Here is a 24,022-nt window from a genome sequence, read left to right as displayed (position 1 = left end):
GGTGTGTCGCAACGTGCTGTTTCTCCACTCCAGCCGACAGCTGCTAGGAATCGTCCTGTGCCATGCGCCATGCGACACAGCAATTGTAAGCTGCAGGTCACATTCGGACTGATTGGCTCCGCGTATGTGCATCCGGCCGGGAGCTAGTCGATATCAGGGACGTGGGTCGGACTGTTGTGGCGGCGTGCACTGTGCTGGTTGAAGTTGTATTTCTGTTAGTGAAAAGCATTAATACATAACCGTGGCCGCAGCCCAATGTTATTGTGGATTTCAGAGGGAGTGGCCAGTCAGGAGGGCCCCATGTGGGTATGGATCCAGTGTCCAGTGGGATTGGCTAAGATTTCCGGCGATCGATAAACGCTTCTATGATAGTAAACCTATTGAGTTATGAGGGGAGGTCACGTGACGGACCAGACCTTACTAAACTTGTGAAAACACGACACATACGAACGGTAAGAAACCGACAACTCTTCTTTCTGCCAAGTGTCATCTTTCTGTGAAGGATTTCTGGGCACTGAGTGTTCAGAAATTGCGTTGTTTTTGGACTGTGCAGAGGCTCGCGAGCGACAACATAGGTCAACAACCTGACCTACCTTAAATATGCGACTTGTACCATAAGATCCAGCTTGATCAAAAGATAGGACATGTCAAATTTCATCTCTTTATCTCAAAAGAATTTTGAGCTATCGTAAAAACCGCCAGTGTGGCACCATATCGCCTCCGCGCGCGGTCGGAAGGTAAAAGTTCGCCGGCTCTAACAAAACTAATAGTCGTCGTATCGCAAATTCATTGACGGCGTTCGAAGCGTCGTTCAATTTACTTTCGAAACGTATCCTAACATTACCATTTAACTGCCTAGCGCAATCACCAACAAGCAAAAGTTCCGCGCATCCCTCCTCATACAGTGTTAGCGGCGGCCGGCCGCCGGCCGCTGACCCACATTCGCGTCATCAGGGAATGCCGCAACTAATTTATTGTTTCCAACTTTTTTCCCGGAGCGTTCTACCTGGTTTATATAGCCTTGGCTGGGGGCCGGGGAAATTTTAGTGCACACTGTCCAGATGAGGTAATGGTGCCAGATATTGGATGAGGAAGCTTAGCGGCAGAAAGAGAAAGACCGCCAGGTTCAGCTGAACATAATGTAGGTAGTTAAATTACGGATTATCCCTTACGCAGATTCTGCGTTGCATAATGAATGAATCATTTAGCTGTTGCTTCTTACTTATACCTTTTACATATATGGCGCACAGTAAAAGCAAGCTGCTGAGCTGCTCGTGAACCGGTGTCCGTTAGAAGCAAACTGCATGGAGGCGTTCATGTACTACGGTTAGTCACGTGATACTCTATTACAAAATGTTACAAATACTTTTTACTTTTCAAAATTCATTTTAATATATTCAGCTTCATTTGAAACACCATTGAAACAACTTAAAATGCTAATATAATCATAAGAAATGGACATAAAGGGTAAATACCATGCACGAAAAGTAATTTATCACGTGGTAAAAGTCAACAACTGAAACCAACTTCGCCCCAGCTTCGCCCGATTGACGTTTCTAGCGACGACCTTGGCGACGACAGTGTGGAAACGTGGAAGTTCCTGGATGTAATGTAGGTAAGTAGTTTTGCTTTGGTTTTCCTTTTTTATGTGAAGTAATATTTCTTTTTTATGCCGAATGTAATTATATTTCACCCCAATACCGATACAACTCGAAATCAGGGGAAGTTCCTGCTTTGCGCATTGGGTGAAAACAAGCCATAGGGAGCCATAGGAGCCATAGGAGGCAGGAGCAATAAAAGGGACCTAGAAAACTGTCGAAACAGTCACCTTCTTCCAAGGAGTATGTTTATTGCCATTAGAATCCAGGTGAAAAATACAACAATCGACAGGAGTGGTAATAGTGCCATCAGTAAAGCACCTTTTGGGGCAATTAATGGAGCGAGCGAGAAGGTGGGCCTTACATTGCAGTTGCACGTGCGAAATTGTGAGAGGTAATTCCAACTAACTTGTGCACTGCACCCTAGTAACTGGTCCCTACTCCCTAGTGATGTGCCAAATTTGAGCGCAATCGTCCTAGCTGTTCTCGAGATCTGAAGACTGGAAGTGGTAGCCTGTACGTGATGTGTGCACATTCAAAATGGGTCCGAACTGACTTTTGCATGGCACCCTACTAACCGGTCCGGCGGTACACATGGAGGTCCCCGCTTCAAAATTAGTTAATCCCTATAATATAGACATCATTCTATAGAGAAACTCATGTTTAGTAAGAATAATGTGGTTTCCAGTTATCTGATCCATAATTTTAAGACCAAAAGCTAACTAATCGTATTCTTACCACGATCTCGGTGGAGCCGCACGACGGTCTGTTGTCAACATGTCAATTGTTGTTAAATACCATTACGCAGAAATGTAGTATCTTCATAAAACCCAACACACTAGGGGAACTGTGGGAAACCGGGGTTTTGGGTGGGGGGGGGAACTATTTTTATGAAAAAGTGATAGATATACACAAATAATTTTGGAATTACGGTTCTGTATTTTTAATTTTTAATAGAAGAGAATTCGGTAATTTTCTTTTTCGGTAAAGCGCCTCACGAGATGCGCCAGATCTGTCGACGAATGATAGCGACTTTTCTGAAAAAGTCTTCAGAAATGTCTCGTTCGTAAATATTTTCGTTCGTGCATTTTCTTTATTTTCGTTTTTTGGTCCGTGCATTTTTTTGTCTGTACATATTTTCATTCTTCGTCCAACATTTCTTCGCCTGTACTGTACATGTTTTCGTCTGTGGCCAACTCGTGGCGAAGCAGTGCAGTGCCGAAGGCAATGCCTTAGGAGAGATTACAGGCAATAGTAAATCAAATATTTTTAGGTTAAATGGTTATGTATCTGGCTTCAGGCCAAAGGCCTGAAGCCTGATGCATGACCACTTAACCTGAAAATATTTGATTTACTATTGCCTGCAATCTATTCCTGCAAGTAACTATTTCCTTATCCGGTAGGCAAAAATCAGTAGGTTAGGTTAGGTTAGGTTAGGTTAGGATTCCCGGTAGGCAAGAATCAGTAGGTTAGGTTAGGTTAGGTTAGGTTAGGTTTCTTAATGCCTGGTAGGCAAAAATCAGTAGGTTAGGTTAGGTTAGGTTAGGTTAGGTTAGGTTAGGTTAGGTTAGGTTAGGTTAGGTTAGGTTAGGATTCCTGGTAGGCAAGAATCAGTAGGTTAGGTTAGGTTAGGTTAGGTTTATTTATGCCTGGTAGGCAAAATCAGTAGGTTAGGTTAGGTTTCTAAGCTCGGTAGGCAAAAATCAGTAGGTTAGGTTAGGTTAGGTTAGGTTAGGTTAGGTTAGGACACCTCTTTGAATTTCATCGAGTAATAATCGCTTTTCTCAAATTTAAAGTTGTCCGCGCTTTAGACATAACAATTTGAGAACCTTGGTATTATTTGTCATTTCTGGCTGCGATAAAAAATTGTGCACGGGCGAAACGCATCTGATATTTTTGCAGCCTTGATTGTTTATAAATTGTGTTCATCCGCCGTAACCAGCATGGCGTCAGCGTCGGTTGCGAGGGGTGAGGTATGTGGTGTTTTGGGGTCAATTTTGCCAGCTTTAAATGGTAAGCTGTTGCATTTTACTGGCAGGGAATGTTAGATAGTTGGATTATAGCATGTTGTGATACTAATTGGATTCATATAATTAAAACGAAAACGCTTGGGGACCTCCGTGTTTCCGACCACTGGTCCCTAACCATATACCAAATTTCATTGCACTCAATTCAGCCGTTCTCGAGATCTGGAATGGACCTCTGCTCCTGCAGCAGTACCCAAACTGGGACGCTGGTGAAAACAGGGCGCCGGAGGGCATATTAGTCACGTGACATTTGGAACTTCTCCCCCTTAGTGGGCCTTCTACTTGCCTTCTACATGCCAAACGTCACGTGTAAATTTCACGAACCTTGATCAAATCGCCCCAGGCGCCCTGTTTTCACCGTCGTCCCCAAACTGTGGTACATGGATATGCATTGCCTAGTGGCTGCCAAAGTACATGCTAACTTTCAGCGCAATCAGCCCAGTATTTACAGAGATATTGCAATTGTTACACAACTGACACCTTTTGGTTTTGCACATGGCACGTGCACAAGGGCCACCCACATGCATTGGGAATAGTCCAATACTTGGTAGAAGGAATGCAGCTACCCTTCAAAATTGCCTCATGTAAATCGGTCAAATGGTCGCTGAGATATATAAGCCTCGCAAAAGTATCCGCACGGTCGGCCGGCCCCCGGCCGCCTGCTCATACTCAGAAATTTCTGTTAAGCTATCAAAGATTTTGCTTGCTTTGCTTGCTCCATAACTAGACAAATTTGATTAGTGCAAATCTTGGTCTCAGCGGTGTTCACGGGCACCGCACACTGCTGTGTGCGGTGTGTGCGGTGCGTCCAGCAGGCGTGGGGGTAGGGGATAGGTAGGCGGTTCTGGCGTCACGGCTGCTTGCGGTGGATGGTCCACTGTGGCCAGTCCCGACCGGCCACAGCGGTCGCTGTGTGGGGCGACGGAAGGCCGACGTAGGGACGCAGTGGGCGGAGCTTGGAGGCTGTGTGCGGTCCGACCGCACACAGGGCCGGTGAACAGCCCTTCTGTTTTTTTTTTTTTTTTTTTGTAAGACTTCGGTGAATGTGAAAACAAAGTCCAAGCACATGAAAAACAATCTAACCTGACTCAACCTTACCTAAGGACTGTTTGACTGTGCAGCCAAAATAAAATATGTTGCAGCATACAGCAGCACACATGCGCGGTGAGGGCTACGTCCCAGGTCAGTCCCGCCCACACTGGCCCCAAGCTCAAACAGTTTTTCACAAAGAACTTTTGATAGAGGCACACTAGAGCGATGAAAGGCCCTTGGATGTGTTAAGCTCGACGATACGGATCGACTGATATTCGACATGACCCTTTCGGGTCAGGTCATGACCTTGACCTGAGGTCAAATTTTCAAGTTGACCTTTCAATGTCAAACTATAGTTCATTCGATGCGTCTTGACGATAGGAACACGATGCCGGTAAAGGCAAACTCGTGCAAGGCTTGGGTCAAAAGTTGTTGCAGAAAAACTGTTTCCGAAAAAAATCGGCCATTTTGCCAGTTTTTGCCCCCTACAGGCAAACCGTTGACGCTAGTTCAAATCTAAGGGCAATGCTCAGAAAGAACGTTAATAGGGCTATTGAATGCGCTTTTCCACGGCGCCGTAGCTCTCTTGGTTTCCAAGTTATGCGTTGGCTTCTTGAAAACAGTCCACACTCGACCTGAAAATCGGCGACATTTTGCGTTCAATGACCTCTGGATACCTGACCTTTGACCTGACCCAAAAAAAGTGACCGAAATGTTTTCGGCATTATTTTTGGCGCTCTTTCGAACACCGCCTTCCGCGTATCGCTACGTGGCCCAGGAGCCGATTTAAAAGGGGTGTTCAAACACCCCCCCCCCCCTCCAGCAGGGCGTGGAAATCCAGGGCCCCCAGCGGGTTGGGGGTTAAAAAGTAAAGGAGAAAAAACAGTGAGCAAATAATGTTCAGGTCAACCTTGACTTGGGCAATTTTTCTAGGGTAGTTGCATCCCTTCTTCCAAACATCGGATACTTTCGATGCATGTGGGTCACCCCCACTGCACATGCATAATGCAAAAAGGTTTCAAATTTGTTTCCATTACAATAACTCTGTGATATAACTGGGGCGATTTCGGCGAAACTTAGCACCAGGCAATGCGTTCCCATGCATTGTGGTTAGAGTGCTACTGCAGGTGCACACGTGCAGGGACACTCTCAGTCTCGCTCGCTCGTTCTTCGCCCGAAAAGCGTAGTAAGCCTGAAACAGACTCTTTCCGCGTTCAGGAAATCGCATGCGAAAGCCTATTCAAATACGTTATAATTCTTCCCGCATCAATCGCACGCACCTCCCGGATGCGATTGATGCGAGAAGAATTATAACGTATTTGAATAGGCTCTCGCATGCGATTTCCTGAACGCGGAAAGAGTCTGTTTCAGCCTTTACTGGTTTTAAACGTTCCAACATGTGGAATGGTGTTGGTCCCATGCATTATGGTGGGCACCAAGGCCACGTGAATGTCAGGTCAGGTCATGACCTTTGATGACCTTGGTTCACTTTTCCAAGTTGAATATGACATATGTTAGGTAGTATGCTACTTTTGGAACTGATTTCGAAATTAGCAACCATTTGAACATTCACGAAGTTGTTTTGGTGCAATCGTAATTCGTAACATGCTACGAAGCTGTCAGTGGTGGTTTACTATGAATATCCGGCAGGACGCGTACTGATTGACCTGACCTGACTTGTCCCGACTTGGCCCAAATTCATGAAGACATCGTATGTGATCAAAACTGACATGAAATTCGTGATGAGCACCCGAAGACACCCGAACAACCTCACTTAATGAAGCTTTGACAGGTCCCGATTTTCCTGACATTTGGGTCATTGACCTGACCTGGGGGGTCAATTGTTGGGGGGGGGGGGTAAAATTGGGAGTGGAAAATTGTCTTTAAAAGTTGGAGGTTTGAGTGAAAACAAAAGAGTATTTTCATCTGAATGTCGTTTCCCATCACAAATGACAAACACTGGGACATTGGACAAATAAAAATATAATGTACCATAGGTATTAGGTACTATATAGTTGAATAGCTTGGTAGGTTGAATTATGTGAGGTTAGACTACATTACTTTAGGTTAGTAGGCAGGTTAGGTTAGGTCAGGTTAGGTTAGGTTATGTAAGCTTAGGTTAGGTTCCTAACCTGACCTGACCTAGCCTAACCTACTAAACATGTAGTCCAACCTCACCTAACTTAACCTACCGAGTCATTCAACTATTTACTGCCTATGATGTATTACGTCTAGATGACGAAAGTCGACAAAACAATTTTGATTAACTATCAGAGGACGGTTTAGTTATGTCCTAGGGCTTTTCGAAAGGTCATGAGTCGATACGTAAATCCCCTGATTTCCCGTCATTTTTTTCCCCTTACCCTTGATGGATATGCTGCTATCTTATGTGTGATTTTTTCTTTTCAGAGAATTGTAGACATGGATTTGGCACCATCAGCTCCACCTGAGCCCACTGAAGTTGAATACCACTGGACAGACATCACTGATGACTTCCTTAACGCATGTAAAGGTACGTTTGAGTTGAATGGTATACACTTTTATTTGTCTTTGATGCGGCTGTGAGCTTTGTATTCCGGCGAATGCTTGACATTTGCTGTCTAGCTCGTTGTTTACTGTGTAGTCCTGTCCTATAAATCACCGATTAGGGTAAGTCACGTCTAGCATCGCGCACTGACCCATTGTTAGCAGCTCCGCAGTCGTCCAGCCGCGCTGACCGCGCAGCCCGCTGTTTCAGATCTGAAGCTCGGAGAGCTGGTACACGATGACATGTTCGGCCTGTTCGACGCCATGTCGGCCATTGAGATGATGGACCCCAAGATGGACGTGGGCATGCTGTGCAACTCGTCGCAGCGACAGATCCGCAGCTTCCAGCAGGCGGTCGAGGTGAGCCGCCGATACGCAGATGAAGGGCGGGACTGGTCTGATCCGCAGTCACCGGCTGGTCCGGTCGGCTGTTACAGCTGGTCTGATTTTCCGCTGCTACCGACCGAGGTCTCATTTCTGCAACCGACTGGTCCCATTTCTATTACAGATCAGTCCTTTTTTGGAAAGCGGTACCTAACCGGCCGGCTCATCCGCTGCTACTTAACGATTGACTGGTCCCATTGGCTGGCTGACCGCTCCCATTCACCATAATTTCACCTCTTAGTTCGACCTGTCACACCCCACAGTCGCCCCCCCCCCGAAAGTCAGTGCGGATGGAGGGCTCCACTGTTGCTTCCATGCTCTCCCCTAGTCCACTCCTGCCATGCCATCCCCTTCCCGCCCCTGCTCTGCTGTGCCTCCTGACCCGCCTGCTCCCGTTGTCGACCCCACACCGACTGACGCCCCTCCACTCGTCCCACAGGACGGCCTGCTGAAGACGGCCGACCTGACGCCGCGCGAGCAGCTCGGCGTGATGGACACGTCCCTGGCCTACCTGCTCTCCTGGCTGGAGGGACACAGCCTCACGCAGACAGTGTCCACCAACGCCTACCTGCAGGCGCCCCACAGCATCCAGGACCGGTGTGTGAAGGCGTTCAGCGTCGCCACCATCCAGCTAGTCAACACCATCTCGGAGCTGCTCGTCCAGGTGTAAGTGATGTGACGTGGTCGAGGATTGGCGACGCTGGCAAGGACTGGTGCGAGGCTGGTGGGCTGGGGTGGAGGTCCGTTATTTTGTATCAAATATGGGACATAAGGTAATGATGGCTAGCACTAGCAGTGTTAACAACATATGAAAATATGCATATGAATGTTCTGCTTCTTTTATTTTACCTAGCATCGAGCAATATCTAAATGGTATCATGTTTGTGCCAATTAATGTTCCTTTTCACCGTCATCTTGCGACTGGATATAAGTGCCAGTAGGGTAGTGCGGTGCCAGTAGTAGTAAACTTGTACCTAGTTTATTTCGTTCACTTGCCATAGCTCGGGGATCAACCGCATTATGAGGTACTGCAAACCACTATACTAACGACCTCTGTAAGCTTCCCAATTATGTCGAGCCTGCTGCCTCGTGAGTCGTGGGTCCATCTGACACCGCCGAGTGCTGACCTACGTCGGCTGGCGCTACTGTACGATGTAAACCAAACTCCGCTGACCGTCACCCGGCCTCCCTGTGGGATCCGACAGAGCGCTACTGTACGAGGAGGAGGACTTTCAGCCGCAGTCGCTGCCCGACCGGACGGGCGTGACGCCTCTCCGTGCCGTCGGTATGCTTCGGGAGGCGGAGGAGGATGTGACGCGCGAGCTGCGAGCCAGGCGCAAGGCGGGAGACACGGCTGCCAGGGAGGTGAGTAGGAGACGCTAGGGAGGTGAGAAGACACGGCTGCTAGAAGGGAGATGGGAAAGAGACGTTAGGGAGATGACCAATAAACTCCAGGGCAGTGAGGAGTGTATTGGAGGCAAGGGATTAGGGAGAGTTTTCGATTGAGATGACACACTGTGTAGGAGGATTGTATGGCGAGCAGTCAGTGGTTATGCTGTGGGGACTGATGGTATTTTCGTAGCAGCTGTGTGATGCAAAGATAGACGTCGTCTGAATCGGCTGCCTTCATTGGCCCTTGTCGAGGCTGTGCTGCAGGAAAAGGGATACTTTTGACACCGGGGACGAACTTACGTACTCCGCCTTCTCCCCATAGGAAACCGAAGAGCTCGTTGCGGTACAAGCGCGGTTAAAGTTCTTTCGCTGCCTGTTTCAAGCTGTGCTAGCCTTCTCAAAGAAGGAGAACCAGGGTCTGGAGGAGGCGTGGAAGGCGCTCTCCTCGGCCAAGGAGCTGCTGCCGGTGCTGAAGAATACGTGCCCCATGGGTGCCAGCTACGAACAGGTGGAACAGGCCGCCAAAGGTGCGTGCACTGGCCCGTTTGGCGCTATAACTAAACACGGATAGATTGTTGATCGAATATTGCTGCCGCTGTCTGCCATAATAGGGCTAGTCTAAGTGACGACTGAATAATTTTTTGTTTCCGTCTGTCGAAAGACTGAATGTTTTTGTTAATGTTTTTATACCAAATTGGTTATATTTCAGTGCGCAGCTAGCATTCTACAAAACATTGGCATTTTTCTTATACAGCTGGCTGGGCACAGCTCGTTTCCAGTCGCCACCAATTCGCACCCGTATCTCCATCGACGGCCCCCTACGTCACCGCTCCGGTGTCGCCCTCTGTCGACAGGCGGCCACCTGGTGACGATGGGGTTCGACCCGCTGCTGAACCAGCGACAGCTACCGCCGGCCTTCCCTCGCTATCCGCGGCTGCGCGCGTTACCGGCCACCATGGACGAGCTGACCGCCCTGCTGGACCGGCTCCTCCGGCTGCGCACCGTACTCGAGTGCAAACATCTGCACGCGCTCATGGTGGGTGGCAGGGGGAGGCGGTGGGGTTGGCTTTGTTGTTAGGGCGGGTCGAATGCATGTCCAAAATGTAAATTTCGTTTTTTTATATCGGCACACTGTTTTTCCTATGTAAAAAACAATTTTAAAGACATTTTATTATGTGCACTTTTTCGATTTGAGCACTCCTTCAATACTTCAATCGCACTTTTTCTAAGCGATTTCTCTCTACCGAGTTATATGCGGCGGCGCTACTGTTGAGGCAACTAACACAGGAAGTCACCCACAAATGACAGTGTTGAGACACGCTCCCTCCTCTCCCCAGCTGTTTCTCAACACGCCATGCTCTTTCAACTTTTCTCACATAGAAAACGAGATAGATATTCCATGGTTATCGACTCTGGGAAACAGGATGGGGGGGGGGGGGTAACGAGGCATGTTCCCGCACCCGTGATTGATTGTGTGCGATATAATTTTGTTGCGCTGTTCTCAATGTTTTATTTGACGAATCTGGCGCTCCGCGCCGGGCATACTGACGGAGTGGCTGCGCCGGGGTCAGTGATGTGATAAGTGGTGGAGGGAAGATAGCAAGGGTAGGGATTTTTTTTTTAGGGTAGGGAACAAGGGATTTTTAATGTTTGCATGGGCTTATCCTTTATATCCCTTGGTCCCGTTAGTACCAACCTATATAATCAAACATACTAAAGCGGAGAAAGCTGTTAATTCTTGTGTCCCTGCCGGTTTTCTGTCCTATCAATCCTTACCAGTTTCCTGTGATTTGCAGATGGCGAACCCAGCGGCTTCATCGTCTCGGCCAAAGACTAGGCGTCATGTTGCCAGTAAACTAAGTGATTTTGTCGGTGGAGGGAAAGAGTTTGATCCAAGCGAACTGCCGACTTTGAGAGCAGTTATACAGAAAGGCATCCTCGTCAAGCAGAAGCTAATGATAGAGGAAGAGACAGCAAAGCAGAAGATTGAGAGAGGTGACATTTTGAAGACGGTGGTCCCTTTAATTCTGGGGCAGTGGCACAAGGCGAATGCAAAATTCTGCCCTCCTGTGATCATTAAGGAGAAAAGCTTGGCCGTGAGGATTGAAAGGCTCTGGAAAAGAGTTGAAGATGTGGCGTGGGGGAGGGTGAAAAATAAGAAGGAGAAGGAGGCGGTGGAGAAGCTGTTGGACGAGCTACTGGACATCACCACCTGTCACCACCGCGTCATGCTATGCCAAGACCCGGAGTCAGGCTGTGTTGACCAGGATAAGTGCAAGTTCAAGGCTCATGTCAGGTGCTGTTGCCCCCTGGAAAGCAAAATCCCAAAGATGGAGCTCAGATGGCTCTATAGCCAAAGGCACAAGAGACAAGAAAAGTCAGACGTGGCGATTGGTGGCGACGACAGGCCAAAATCAAGGCGACAGAGATCAGCAGCGAAGAGGAAAGCGCCGAGTCAAACAGGCGGCCGCCGAGGTCTGCGGGCAAGAGGCCAGAGACGGCTACATCCGTGCCAGGGTCCGTCACAGGGAGGCGATGTCCGCCTTCGATAGCAAGAAGGACATACTTGCGACCTTCTAGTCTGCATGTGGTCGTATGAGGTGATGTCCACCTTCGCTTGCAGCATTCTAGTCCGTATGTGATCGTGGAACCGATGTTTATTCCAGTCTAGCCGATGTCTAGTCCACCGTTTATGTCTAGTCCAGTCCAGTCCAGCCATGTGGACTCCAGTCCAGAGCCGATGTTATGTCTAGTCCAGAGTCGATGTCTAGTCCACCGTTAGAAAGGACTGTGATGCACTTAACGTGTTCTGATGTCTGCGATTTATGGAGAGGTGTACAAAGTACCTTGAAATACACTCTTCTGTGGTGTTTTCATTGTCATTTCTCTTGGCTGGTCAGCATTTCGTCCAAAAGTACGCTGATATGTCTTTGAGAGCCGCCAGGATCTTTCGGGCCAATTATGCATATACGCCACAAGTCATGGAGGATTAAAATTGAACATTAGGACAAAATGGTCCAATGTATGCGTAAAAAAATGACAAAATTATGATTCTAAGACCATAGAAACCCATGAAAACATGCCCCTAACAGTTACAAAAGACACCATCGCATTGCTCTGACACCATAATTTTTGCATTAAACTTGCCTGCTGATTTCGCCATTAGCCGCTATATAACAAGCCCAGCAAATACAAAAGTGCGATTGAAGTATTGAAGATGCGATTTAATCGAAAAAATATCTTATACAAAGTCGCTTTAGAATTCAATTTTACATAAGAAAAACAGTGTGCCGAAGCAAAAATAGAAAACTCGATTATTCGACCCGCCCTATTTGTTGTATCATCGTGACCCGGTCTGTGCTTGGGACTGTCTGTTGTACCGGGAGGTGTGTTGGAAAGGTGGGGTGAGAGGAGAGGCTGTGCTGAGTTGAGTTGGGACTTCGGAAGTGGTTAGTTGACTGTTGAATGGTGGAGCACACTCAGGAAACTGAGATGAAAATCGTAAATGCTGTGCTGCGACCTGCTGATGTTTCATCACATAGCACAATTTTTTTTTTTTTTTGAAGACTGGTTAGCAGCTGTGGAGGACGTGCATTATCGGTGCGTTTGGATCGCGACTGGCAATGTTTGACCGCAAAATCATACATAATTTTTGGGCTAAAGCTGCGGCAGTGGACCTTAGAACCTTCACCGATTTACCGTTCCACTGTTTCGCTTTGCTGGAGCACCGTGCACCTGCACCATCCTAGTCGTTTTGCGTAGGTCCCAGCCCCCCCCCCCCCCCCCCAGTGTCAACAATCACTCAGCCTATCGTCCCCTTATGTGACCAGTCACCCCGCCTCTCGTCTTCCGCTAGGACCGATGTTGGACAGCCTTTTCCCCGATATGACCTCGCGCCCTCTCTCACCCCTCTTAGTGACCGTTTTCTCCGACCCTCACCGCCTGCAGGACTACATGCAGGCGTTCAGCGCCACCAAGCCGTGCGTGTTCTCTCGCACGGTGCTGTTTGTGATTGCCGAGCCTCTGCACGGTCTGAGCAGCCGACCGAGCCCGGCTGGAGCTCAGACGCTGCTGCAGGCGGCACGGGCCTTCATCGCGCCGCCCTCACTGGCGCCCAGATCACCGGTACTCGGCAATGAAAAGGTACGGGGATGTGGGAGGGAAGGGGTGGAGGGGTGGTAGGGGAGAACTGTGGTGTGGGGGCATGTTAGCATGAATAAAATTGCGGTAAAAGACTAGAGAATGGAGATCGTGCAGTCTGCAGTCGCTATTTGAAATGAGTGACATGATAAATGCACCCATGTTGAACAACAAATCATGCGACAAGTCACTAAGTATCCAGTACGCTGTTTAGTGTTAGTAAGCATAAGCTGTGATGTAGGATAAGATTAGTAAAAAAGAGATAAGAAAGCGCTCTTAAATGCTAGAAACTCCTTCAAGATTCTGCAGCCTATCATTTACTACTGAATATACCGATAAGGACGTTAAAAAATTCGTATTGCAAGTGCAACATTTTATCGTTGATTCCAGCTTGGATGCTAGTTTTATGTATGCTTACTTACGTCAAAGGTTAGTGGCATTCCTAGAATTCAGGACTCGCGGAGCGCGTTGCCAGGCGGCCGCTCTGATCAGTGTAATCTCAGTCTGTCCGGGTTCCCCAGCTGCCGAGCGGATGCCCATTTTTTGTTCCTTTTCTGCTGCCGGAGATATGCGATTCTGTGAATGTTACCTATGTTGTGCGGCTCGGTTGCCAGGTGGGCCGGCGGCTGCCGTCTCGGTTTCTCGGAGAGGATACTCCGTCACATTCTGTCCACAATATCGTGACTCTGCCATGTCAGTTGTCCTCGAGCGCTCGCAGTTTCGGACTATTGTTGATTGTGTGCTCCCACGAAACATTTCACGGCCCTGTCCTGGCATGCCTTTATTATGTTGTTTCGTTGTCCATGCCGTCTCCTCAAGACATTCCATTTCGTTGTCCTGCCAAAAATTCATTGTTTTGTTAGGGATGAATGCGTTTTTATTGTTATTCATTCTCAAGAATCTGCTAATGGATTCATATTTTCCGCTTTTTGATGTCAGATATGCAAATTTTGATGACTGATGACGCACATGCTCCTTTTACGATCCATTTAGGTTCCGTACCTAAGCACAAAAACGCATATCACATGCATTTTACACCTCCTTTTAGTGCTGTCAAAATTCGTCCACACTTCTTTTTATCCCCTATTGTGGGACTCGTGTAAAAACGCCCCAGTGGCCTAGTCTGTCGGCGCTTTGCATGCCGTTTGTACACTAATGTGGCTCTGGATTTATCGGTGTAACCGTGGGCTTATCATCGACGTGATGATGGGCGTGCTTTTGTGGCTGTGGGTGTGTCGCTGTGACTGATGGGTGCTCCCGGTATGACCGTAATGTGTGTATCGCTGCAGTAACTGCTGGTGTATTCTGTGACCGTGTGGGGGTCGCTGTGACCGTGAGTGTGACAGAGTGACCACTGACCAATGGCCAATGACCATGCATGCTGGCTTCGGCCCATGAACACGAGGGATGCGTTCGTGCGTCGTCAGTATGACCGTGTGTGCCGGTGTGACCCTGGGTACACTGATGTGACCTAATGTATCCCGCCCTCAGGCCAAGGACGCTGTGGACATGTTCATGTGCCGGTGCCAGGCGGCCTTCTACCAGCTGCTTCAGGTGGCCGGCCACAACCGGGCCCGGCAGCGACAGAAACTCGAGATGGTGCTGGCTGACCTGGCCGGGCTGCAGGAGGAGGTACGGCGCGGGGAGGGGAGAGGGGGGAGTTCGGGTCGCGCCGCTGCGCACCACAGGCCGGGCTGGCAGTAGGAGGAGGTGTGGCACGTATGAGGGCCGGGTGCTGTGACGCTGAGGTATTCTGTTTGGGTTATAGAAGAAGTTCGGCAAGACGGCTGGGAATGGGAGAGCTCCTTTCGCGCTTTACAACACAGTTCGTGCCTCTTTGGAATAGCCGAGTATGGGCAAAGTGTGGCACGATTGTGCCGTAGGCAACGCTCGCGCCGATGTGGTATCGCTGGGGGGACTCGTGGATGAGCTAGAGTGGTATTCAGGATACCTGCGAAGAAAGTTCATTGTTCTGCTAGATTTACATGTTTTAATTTACATTTTTCTTATACAGGTTTTGTTCCATCCAGCTGCGCTCAATACCCACGCAGCGGAAGTTAGCGGGGTTTCACTTTCAGACTACTGGTGACAGCTGTTCGGCCTGCGACCGGGCAAAAGCTTGCCCCGCCCCGCCGGGCGCTACCCCCACTCCAGCCCAGCTGAGGCCGGTGCAACCTCTGACAGCTCAGCGCGGTCAATTTTCCTTATATGGGCATAATGCCTAGCTGAATTGAGCAAAGTAAACATCAACAAATGCAACTTCACACATGATGTGAAAATGACAGCAACGAATCTTCCTCTTAGATATCCTGAATAACTGAAGTAGAATCGTTAAACTAACAAATATGACGTCCGTTTAGTAGGGCGACAGCCGAACGTCCCTTCCGTGGCCCGTCAGACAGCCGAGAGCGCCGGGTCTGCGAGTCGATAAGGGTCATTTCACGCTTTTGTGTTGCTTACAGTTACTTTGATCCCTCGTGATACTGAGTTGTGTGATTGCGCCTTGTTGCTGGTTGTGAGAGACGCATGTAAATAGTTGATAATATTTTTTCGCTACATATTGTTCTTTATGCATTCAGCTTTCACTGGAAAACGAAAAAACATTCAAGAATGTCCTGGGTAGCTCAAATTATTACGTTTTTACAAAAACACAATTTTTTAAAAAGGCCATCGTACGATTTCGATAAAAATTATATTTTTGTAATCAGTCCACCGTCAGCTTTCGAATGGTATATTTCGTTTATTTTGTGGATGAAATGACTTTCCGACGAACCGTGATTACGGAGCCAATTAGATTGAAGAGGGTGTCATGATGAGGGTAGGACGGTGCCGGTGCCGGTGACCCGGACTTGTCGGCTTAGGCTTAGCAAGTTCCCTGAAGGTGAGGTCTTACTGTAGTCCCTCTCTTAGGTGAAAGATAATGCGGGGTCCTTCGACAGAAGTCTTGTCAGCGGATAGAATAACGGAGGCTTCAACACGTTCGGTGTGCTCTAAGGCTAAGTAATACACTGGATCAGTCTAAGAATTTCTGGCCGTTTTTGCCGACTGCACTCACAGCGACAGAAGATCGGAGGCCTGAGACCATTTTTACCAAAAGAAAGAATTGCCGGTTATGGATTTATTTTTGCCTAAAGTCGCTCTCGAATTTCGTCTGCCACGTGGAAAAATAACCACTGATATGGAAAATAATATCAGCCTATCAGCCAGCCTAACTAACATGTTTTCACATAAGCTGTATTTTTTGCGTGGTTGTTTAAACTTGTGGGATTTTTAAGGAAATAGTACTAGCAGACGGATATTTTTTCTGTTGGTAATTCTGGCCCCTGATCCCTCCCAATCCTGGCCAGGACATTCCCTGGGATGATGTTTCACAGGCTTCTTTTACCGTTTTGCCCGCCCACGGCTTGTCGCTGTCGGGGCCTACACAAAACTGCTCGGCCATAGCTGATGCTTGCATCATTATTCTCGCTTCCAGTGCCATTTTAAAGAATCCCTGCGACTTACCAGTTAGCAGTGTCCAGGAATGCGAGGGATCATTTGAATGCGTTCGTAGAAACGGCGTGCCAGGCGCTGGCTAAGTCGCTTCGCACGACTTCGACGAACCCCTGTGCCGAGCGACTTAGAGCTCCGAGCAGATTCATAACCGTGTCTAAAAACGGCCGGCTGCATTCTGCCGGTCCGTATCGACAGATCTGAAAATGCCAGCTGGATTTATGCCTTTAAAAAGTCGCATTCCACCGTGTTATCCGGAGATCAGTCTCGTTTGCGATTCGTTCTATATGCACCGGCGCCCAGATATGTGATCGTCACCAAATAGGTCTGCGGCATCAGCAATTTGTCAGCAGGTAGCCGCTACTGGCGGCAGTCAGCGGCTTGGATGCACGCGAGCAGCTCGTAACTGCCATGCTAGCTGGGGTGCCGATGAGCTCCACCGTTAACGTAATCAATCTGCCCTTACTGGTTTGACGCTCCTTTCCTGCTAGGTATTGGCTCCGTGACTGTAAATAACACTCATTTTATCGAACTCCGTCCATGGGTGATGTCATCATACTGATTCCGTTCTGAATCAGTCCGCACCGTCGGTATTTCAAAATGTATGAGGGAAAGGGGATCATGTATTAATCATGGATGAAATCACTGATGTATTAGGGAAAGGGGAATGAAATGCAGGTTAGTTATTCACCCCGACCGTTTCTTTTCCATCTCCCGTCCCTTCTCTCGCTTCCTTTATTACCTTATGTTTTGGTAAATACATAAGGTAAATACATACATATGTATTTTTGTCCGATTGCTGAACCGTTCGCTGCTCCTCGTTTTAGCTATGTTCGTGTCCAGTCCAGCACGTAATCAGCCAATCTTTCGTGCTACATGTGGCACATAATATTGCAATGTATTTTCATGATTTTCAAATAGCCAATTAAAGATTCAGCTAGATGTTCTGCTGTGTCTACTGTTTCCCCATAAGCTGTGGGTCTGATTGGCGGCCTTTTCCACGGCCTTTTCCCGTTATCCACGGTGCTCCTACTCTCCCCAAGCGGCGGTGTCTATTCGTCCCCCTGACTGACGCCCCCTTCTCCCGTTGTGTTCCGCCAGGCGGAGCGTGTGGACACGCTGCTGCACGCGCTGTGCCTTCAGCTGGAGCCGGCGCGTCACCACCTGGTGTGCTTCACCACCTGGATCCTGTACCACGTGCTGCGCGTCATGATCCAATACCTGCTCTCGGGCTTCGAGCTGGAGCTGTACAGCGCCCACGAGTACCACTACATCTATTGGTAGGTGAATGGTGCTTACCACTACATCTACTGGTAGATGACTTTAGTGTATACCACTACATCTACTGGTAGGTGAATGGTGCTTACCGCTACATCTACATCTACTGGTAGGCAGGGTTACTTTTACAGGAAAAGTCGAGAGGGGGAATAAAGTTCGGGGCAAGGGCGGATCCAGATGCATCTGAAAGGGGGGCCCAATGCCATTAGGTTTTTGTTAGGATGGCGCCTGCAGAACCGTACCTACCCCCAAATCCTACTCTCTCCCCGGATTCTGGCCAATTTATATTGTTAGGTTACCAAAAAATAAATTAGCTAAAAAATATACGTAGGTACCTACCTTGGCGGTAAGGGGCGGGGGAGGTCCCAACTTGACTGCGCCCTTACAAATGTCAATCAGTAGTATCAACCAATTACCCTGGCCAAACATCAAGTAGCGCCTTTCTAAATAGAGAGAGGTTAACACGTGACTATTTTTGCTAGGCCAAGACCGATTGAAGGACCCTGGTTCGAAGGAAGACCCTTGGTTCGGAGAGGTCATGACCCCCGTCCCCCGCCGGTTTCTACGCCGACGCCTGTAGCGATATGTCAGTGATTGCGAAGAGACGGAAGAGACAAGACAAGAGACGGTCCCACCGACCATCCGATCGGTATCGGGTCAAATCTGTAGTTCCCGCTGCACTGAACGTAAAATGGTTGGATGGAACCTCAAATTGAAAATTATCTAAGCGCCAGCAACGTTGATTGATGACTAGAGTCTGATCAACGATGATTATAGAATCTGAGTAGCGAATTGATTGAAAATGGGCTAAAAAATAAATTTGAAAGGGGGAAATTCCCCCTTCCCTCCCTAGCCGTTCACGCACAATTTGAAAGGGGGAGCGGAATTTTCGAAGGGGGGAATTCCCCTTTCCCCCCTTTAAAAGTTACCCTGCTGGTAGGTGACTTTAGTGTATAGTTACCAGTATATCTACTGGTCATTAACTATAGCTGGAGCTGTACAGTTCGCACGAGTACCACAGCTACATCAGCTACTGGTCAGTGGTCAGTCATGGCAGTCGTGCACTCTAGTACATCTGTAACTGGTCAGTATTCTCCGTATCCATTAATATTGACCTACTATGACCTAATAATTCCAATAATTTAACAAAGTACGCTGACTTGAATATCAAGACTTTTGCGGACTGAAATATGATAGAAATTCTCGAGTGGCCTCGATAACCGTGGAAGCCGTGAACCTTCCCGATAAAGTCCAGCGTAGGACGTAAATCTCAATTGAACTAAGCGTGTAGTTTTGATCTCAAAGCTAGGGCCCGGCCGGCCGACAATGACGGTGCGGTGAATTCTTTACTACACCTTGCCACACTCTCGGGCCGGGACCGAGAGCAGGGTGAGCGTCAGGGTATTCAGTGCATTTAACCACTGCACTGATCGGCTAGGGTATTATCCAGAGCTGGAAGATGCCATCGCTCATTAGTCATAGAATGATTGAAAGCTGCACGTTCCATGGAAAGACCTAGCCTTGGCTGGCTTTTTCTACCCAGTTCTGATGAGCTGAGTAACGCTTGACGTCAAAATGTCTTAGCTCTGAAAACCCGCCAGTCACCGTTTCGTGTGCGGTGTGACTGATGCAATGTTTCCGATCGGTGCGGAGACATGTGTCGACATGGATGTCTGACACTGCACGCCCACTACCGTCCCGATAAACACGCGTTCACTGAATGTCATTACACGCTGCACTCATGTCCCATTTGGAGTGCGCTCAGCACGCGGGGTGTTTCGGGGTCACTGAACAGTTCTGTGGTGACGAATCACTTCGCGGCCGTGACCTTTGGACATTCTTGTGAACTAGCTAAACATCTCTGGTATGCGGGGAGAGGCGCGAGACTTTTATGAGACACTCAACGATAACATCTCAGCTATGTGACCGTGAGCGCGACTTAAACGCATCAACTGCTAAGCCAGGCGTCTCATCTGGACGTCGCCCACGGATAGGGCGGTCCCTCTGACTATCTTGACTGAGCTGAGCGTGTCAGTGTACCCTCTGACCTCTCCTCCCCGGCGCGCGTACAGCTCCCACACCATCAAGTGGTTGGTTGCCAACGTCGCAATAATCGATGAGTGTTGATTAATGCCTCTATAAGTATAGCCTGTTATATACATTGCTGAAGTGTCGGCACGAAACCTCTTCTCATTTTACGGGAGTGTCTGTGTCATTCAAATTTACTATCCCCTAAACACATCGGCTGACCAACCACTAAATGCTGTGAGAGCTGTACCTCTCGCAATGTCTACACCGCTGCAGCGGTCCTCCCTGACTAGTGACTATCCTGACTGGTACCTATTCTAGAATGACTGTCTGTGTACCGCCTGACCGCTTTGTCCCCTGGTACTGACACAGGTACCTCTCCGAGTGTCTGTACGGCTGGATGGTATCCACGCTGAACCGAGCCGACTCCTTTCTGGCCGAACACGACGCTGCCATGGAGCTGGCCGCCCAGCGCGTCCGGAACAGTAAAAAGAGCCGCGCCAAGAAACGCAAGAGCCGCTACGAGCGTGACATCGTGCTCACTCAGGCGTTACAGAATCTCTGCGGGGGACTGCATAAGGTGAGAAAGTGGCAGCGCTGAGGAGCGGATCGGGTCGTCAAAAATTGAACGGCCTCCGCTGACTCAGCAGAAAGGGAATGGCGTTGTTTGGGGTTCTTTGAGGACCGGATGTCGATCTGCAAAAGAAACGTGTCAGTTGTGGTTATTATCGGTATTGAAGACCCCGCTGAATGGGGTGTTGGGATGTTCTGTGGTTTGGTGTTCCCCGGGTTCATACTCTGTTTTGCCGATGTTCGCTATGCCCCGGTATCCGGTGTGGCGGGCTCGTCTAGACAGTGGTTCGTCATATGCTCGCTGACTTTGTTCACGTAATGTGACGTGACGGTTCGCTCTCTTTGACCTGCCGTGTCTGCCGGTGATCGTGTGACGTGCTCCTCGTGGCCTAACGTGTATCTGTCTGTGATCGCCTGTTAAATCGGTGTCGGACCTCTTGTGCCGCCAAAGCTGCTGAAGAATCGGTGAAAGAGCACGTGTTGATGTGTCTGATGGCCACTGTTTGTCTTCGTTTTGTCACGTTGGTGAATCTTTTGTCTAGTGGTTGGTGTTTGTACCAGGAATGGAATATTCCGATAGCAGCTGTTTTGTGCCATAATATGCCACTGGAATTCGCCTCAGAAGAACGTGTCAGGTAAGGGCCAGTGCTATTTCACCTGACGAAGCAGCTAATGTGTCTTCTTCACTGCCATATCAACTGTGAGGGAACGGTGCTGTTAAGACGTGCATTTAGCGCGTGGCTCAATTGACCACATCTCACAGGCTCGGGTGTCACACCTAGTTCATCTCCTGACTCGCACCTATCCGTACCGTAGCCTCAGTCGCACCTTCCGCCGTGTGTATCCGGCCTGATATGACCTGCCCTGACCCGCCCTGACCTGACCTGCCCTGCCCCGTCCTCCCGCCAGACGTGTATCGGGCTGCAGGCCGAGGGCTGGCTGTGTATCTGACGCCATGTGTATCTGACCTGCCCTGCCCTGCCCTGACCTCTCGACAGACGTGTATTGGGCTGCAGGCCGAGGGCCGGCTCCAGCGGCCGCACGCCGAGTTTGATAACGAACAGGTGCGCTACGAGCACCGCTTCTGGCCGTTCAGTGCCGTGGTGACGCCGCCGCCCGTCCAGTACGGACACTACCGGCATATGACCGGCGCCGGGCCGCCACAACAGGTGGGTAACAGGGGCGGGTCAGTGGTGGGTCGCACAGGCTGGCCAGTGGTCAGTATGACGCCGCGGCCCGTCCAGTATGGCCACTATCGGCATATGACCGGCGCCGGGCCGCCACAACAGGTGAGGGAAATAGGCTGCCCAGTTTGTGGCTGCTCCTCAGCTGGTGGTTGGTCCACACGGGCTTACTGCGAGGGCTGCGGGCTGGCTGCGTGAGCTGCTGCTAATCTAAGACCGCCCTAGTAGGTGGTCAACGCGGGCTAGCTGCGCAGACTGCCGCTGGTCTGAAGTAGCCCGTGGCAGTCAGTCGGTATTAGGTTGTCAGCAGCGTCGGGGGATGGGCTCTCTCCATTTTTTTTTTTCAGATTGAGAAAGGTGCGGCAGTGCTGATTTGTGTTTCAAGTGATGGAAATCTTAGTGTATGCCGATTTCATGAGAATCGTTTTTGGCATGGTTCGTTACACAAGGGAGCCTATGGAATTACGGATGTGCCAGGTTATAGGAATCAGTATTTTGAGGCGAGCCCGACCACAAAATTAATCCAGTACTCGTGTGCGTTCGAGGGGAATAAATCGGCTCGTTTCACCTTTAGATCCTCTCCTGGCCATCACATTAGTGCAACCACAAAACATGAGGCGCACGCCGCTCGTGACTTGTGAGCCGTGCGCGCCCAGTGACCGGCCGACCGTTCTCAGGTGACGGGTCAGAGCTCTACTCAGAAACGGTGTGGTCACACAGCTGACTAGCTCTAGCTTGCGGCCCGATGGTCATCTGCGGTATTGGAAACGCGACTCGCATGGACTGCTATGTGACGTGAACGCACAACATTATGCAGTCAAAGGAATTGTGTAGGCGGGTTTTGTAGGTGCACAACGGAATTCATTTTAACTTTCTGCTGTGTGGCTCCTTATGACGCGAACTGTGTGTTGACCCGCCGCGCGTGGCTCACCGGCAGAACCGCGCCGTGCTGGCGTACTCCGAGGCGTGCCAATGCTTCCACCAGGCCCGAGGGCTGCTGGAGACGCTCCCTGCCAATGATGCCGAGGTGAGCGATCCGCGCGGGCCGCCGGGTCCACCCCGGTTCTCAGAGAGGCGCCCGCGCGCCTGTTGTGGTCAGCCGCCTCTGGCGTCACAGTGGCCACACCACGATCCACGCGGTGATAAAGGGGCACTGAGAATGCCGCAACACTTGTCGGGGCCTCTTTTCCGGTGGGGAGTCTGAGTGGCGTTTTGTGTACGAGCTGTGACGTGAATGAGAGTTTTACAAACATCAGGTGTCGTTTATTGTGATGTTGTGCCGGCTTGGTGTGTGTTTATTCTCGGATTTGGAGTACGTCTGTGGTGTGTTGGGTTGGGTGTAAGTCAGTGTGTACACCCCATTATCTGTCCAGTGACGGGCCCGGTCTGCCGGCGTCCCCAGGTGGCCGTGCTGACCAGGATGGCCAAGACCAACTACGTGGTGGCCAGGATCCTGGCCGGCGGACACTCGCAGGGCCGCTCGCCCATCTTCGACTTCTCCAGTCACAAGTACTTCCCGGTGATACGGATCCAGTGATGGCGCCGCGCCTAGCTCTCGCCGAATCTAGCTCCTGTGCTGACCGCCGCCGGTACCCCGCCCGTGGTGGGGCCGCCGCCCGCCTGCCTGCCGTGCCGCGCGCGGCGCCCGGCGCGCTGTCGGCACGCTGTGGTCGGGTATCGGCAGTTTCCTGTCATATCGACTACCGCGGCGTGCAGTCAGCCGCTGATAGGCGCCGCCGCCGGCGCGGTGATTCAGCCTCCCGTCACCACTTCTCACTAATCGGCAGCGGTCTTTTGCGAGCGGCGTGTGTGCTCGGCGGTCGGGGGCGGTGACCAATCGGCGGCACCGCCGGCCCGCCTCTATTGGTCGCCGTTCAAGGCCATCGTGTACACATTCCGGAGTGAACGCAGCCTAATGGGGAGTCGGCGGCGCCAGGGGCCCCCGAACTCGTTACGAGCCGACCGGCGGGCGCCGCCGTCTCGGCGGCAGCAGCATCTATAACGGACCGGCCGGTGCGCCCGCCCGGGAGCCGTGCAGCAGGTAGCTCGGATTGCGGGTGTTATCGGAGTGTGCACGTGTGTATGGGCTCCCTCCGCGTGTGTCTGGGGAATGAATGCGTCAGGGTGAGAGAATGGGTGCATCTGGGACATTTGACGGGTCCCTCCCATTTGCAATAATGTATGCCATGATAATGGAACGTCATCAGATTTGTACATAGGCGGCAGCGTGCTACATCTAGTCAGATACTTATTGCATTGTGTTGACTTACCCGCATTGTGGTAATGTTTCACAATAAAAATGAACCGCCGAATGGTGTATGTCGTGGTGCAGGCCGCGGATTAGCCTTGTAATCGGCTCCGTTTTTAC

The 24,022-nt window shown here is 50.0% G+C and overlaps 1 protein-coding gene across 4 annotated transcripts; it reads left to right on the top strand.

Moving 5' to 3' along the window:
- The first annotated feature begins 1,137 nt into the window (after positions 1 to 1,137).
- Positions 1,138 to 23,966, top strand: LOC122377630 (N-alpha-acetyltransferase 35, NatC auxiliary subunit-like). 4 transcript variants are annotated; one of them, XM_043357894.1, is made up of 14 exons: positions 1,138 to 1,615; positions 7,067 to 7,169; positions 7,395 to 7,543; positions 8,007 to 8,233; positions 8,773 to 8,932; positions 9,282 to 9,486; positions 9,814 to 9,995; positions 12,908 to 13,102; positions 14,591 to 14,731; positions 17,693 to 17,871; positions 20,270 to 20,477; positions 21,469 to 21,639; positions 22,592 to 22,681; positions 23,057 to 23,966. In XM_043357894.1, the coding sequence occupies exons 2-14, from the start codon at positions 7,079 to 7,081 to the stop codon at positions 23,189 to 23,191; spliced, it is 2,133 nt and encodes a 710-aa protein (XP_043213829.1). In that variant the 5' UTR covers positions 1,138 to 1,615; positions 7,067 to 7,078; the 3' UTR covers positions 23,192 to 23,966. The 4 variants fall into 4 exon arrangements, with proteins under 4 accessions (XP_043213829.1, XP_043213830.1, XP_043213832.1 ...); XM_043357895.1 differs by having other exon boundaries at positions 1,546 to 1,611; XM_043357896.1 differs by having other exon boundaries at positions 1,614 to 1,653.
- The last annotated feature ends 56 nt before the right edge of the window (positions 23,967 to 24,022 follow it).

Source organism: Amphibalanus amphitrite, unplaced genomic scaffold (assembly GCF_019059575.1).
Source record: "Amphibalanus amphitrite isolate SeventyFive unplaced genomic scaffold, NRLGWU_Aamphi_draft 000048F_arrow, whole genome shotgun sequence".
NCBI lineage: Eukaryota > Metazoa > Arthropoda > Thecostraca > Balanomorpha > Balanidae > Amphibalanus > Amphibalanus amphitrite.
Note: the sequence above shows the minus strand (reverse complement) of the source record. Positions and strands in the feature narration are given on the sequence as shown.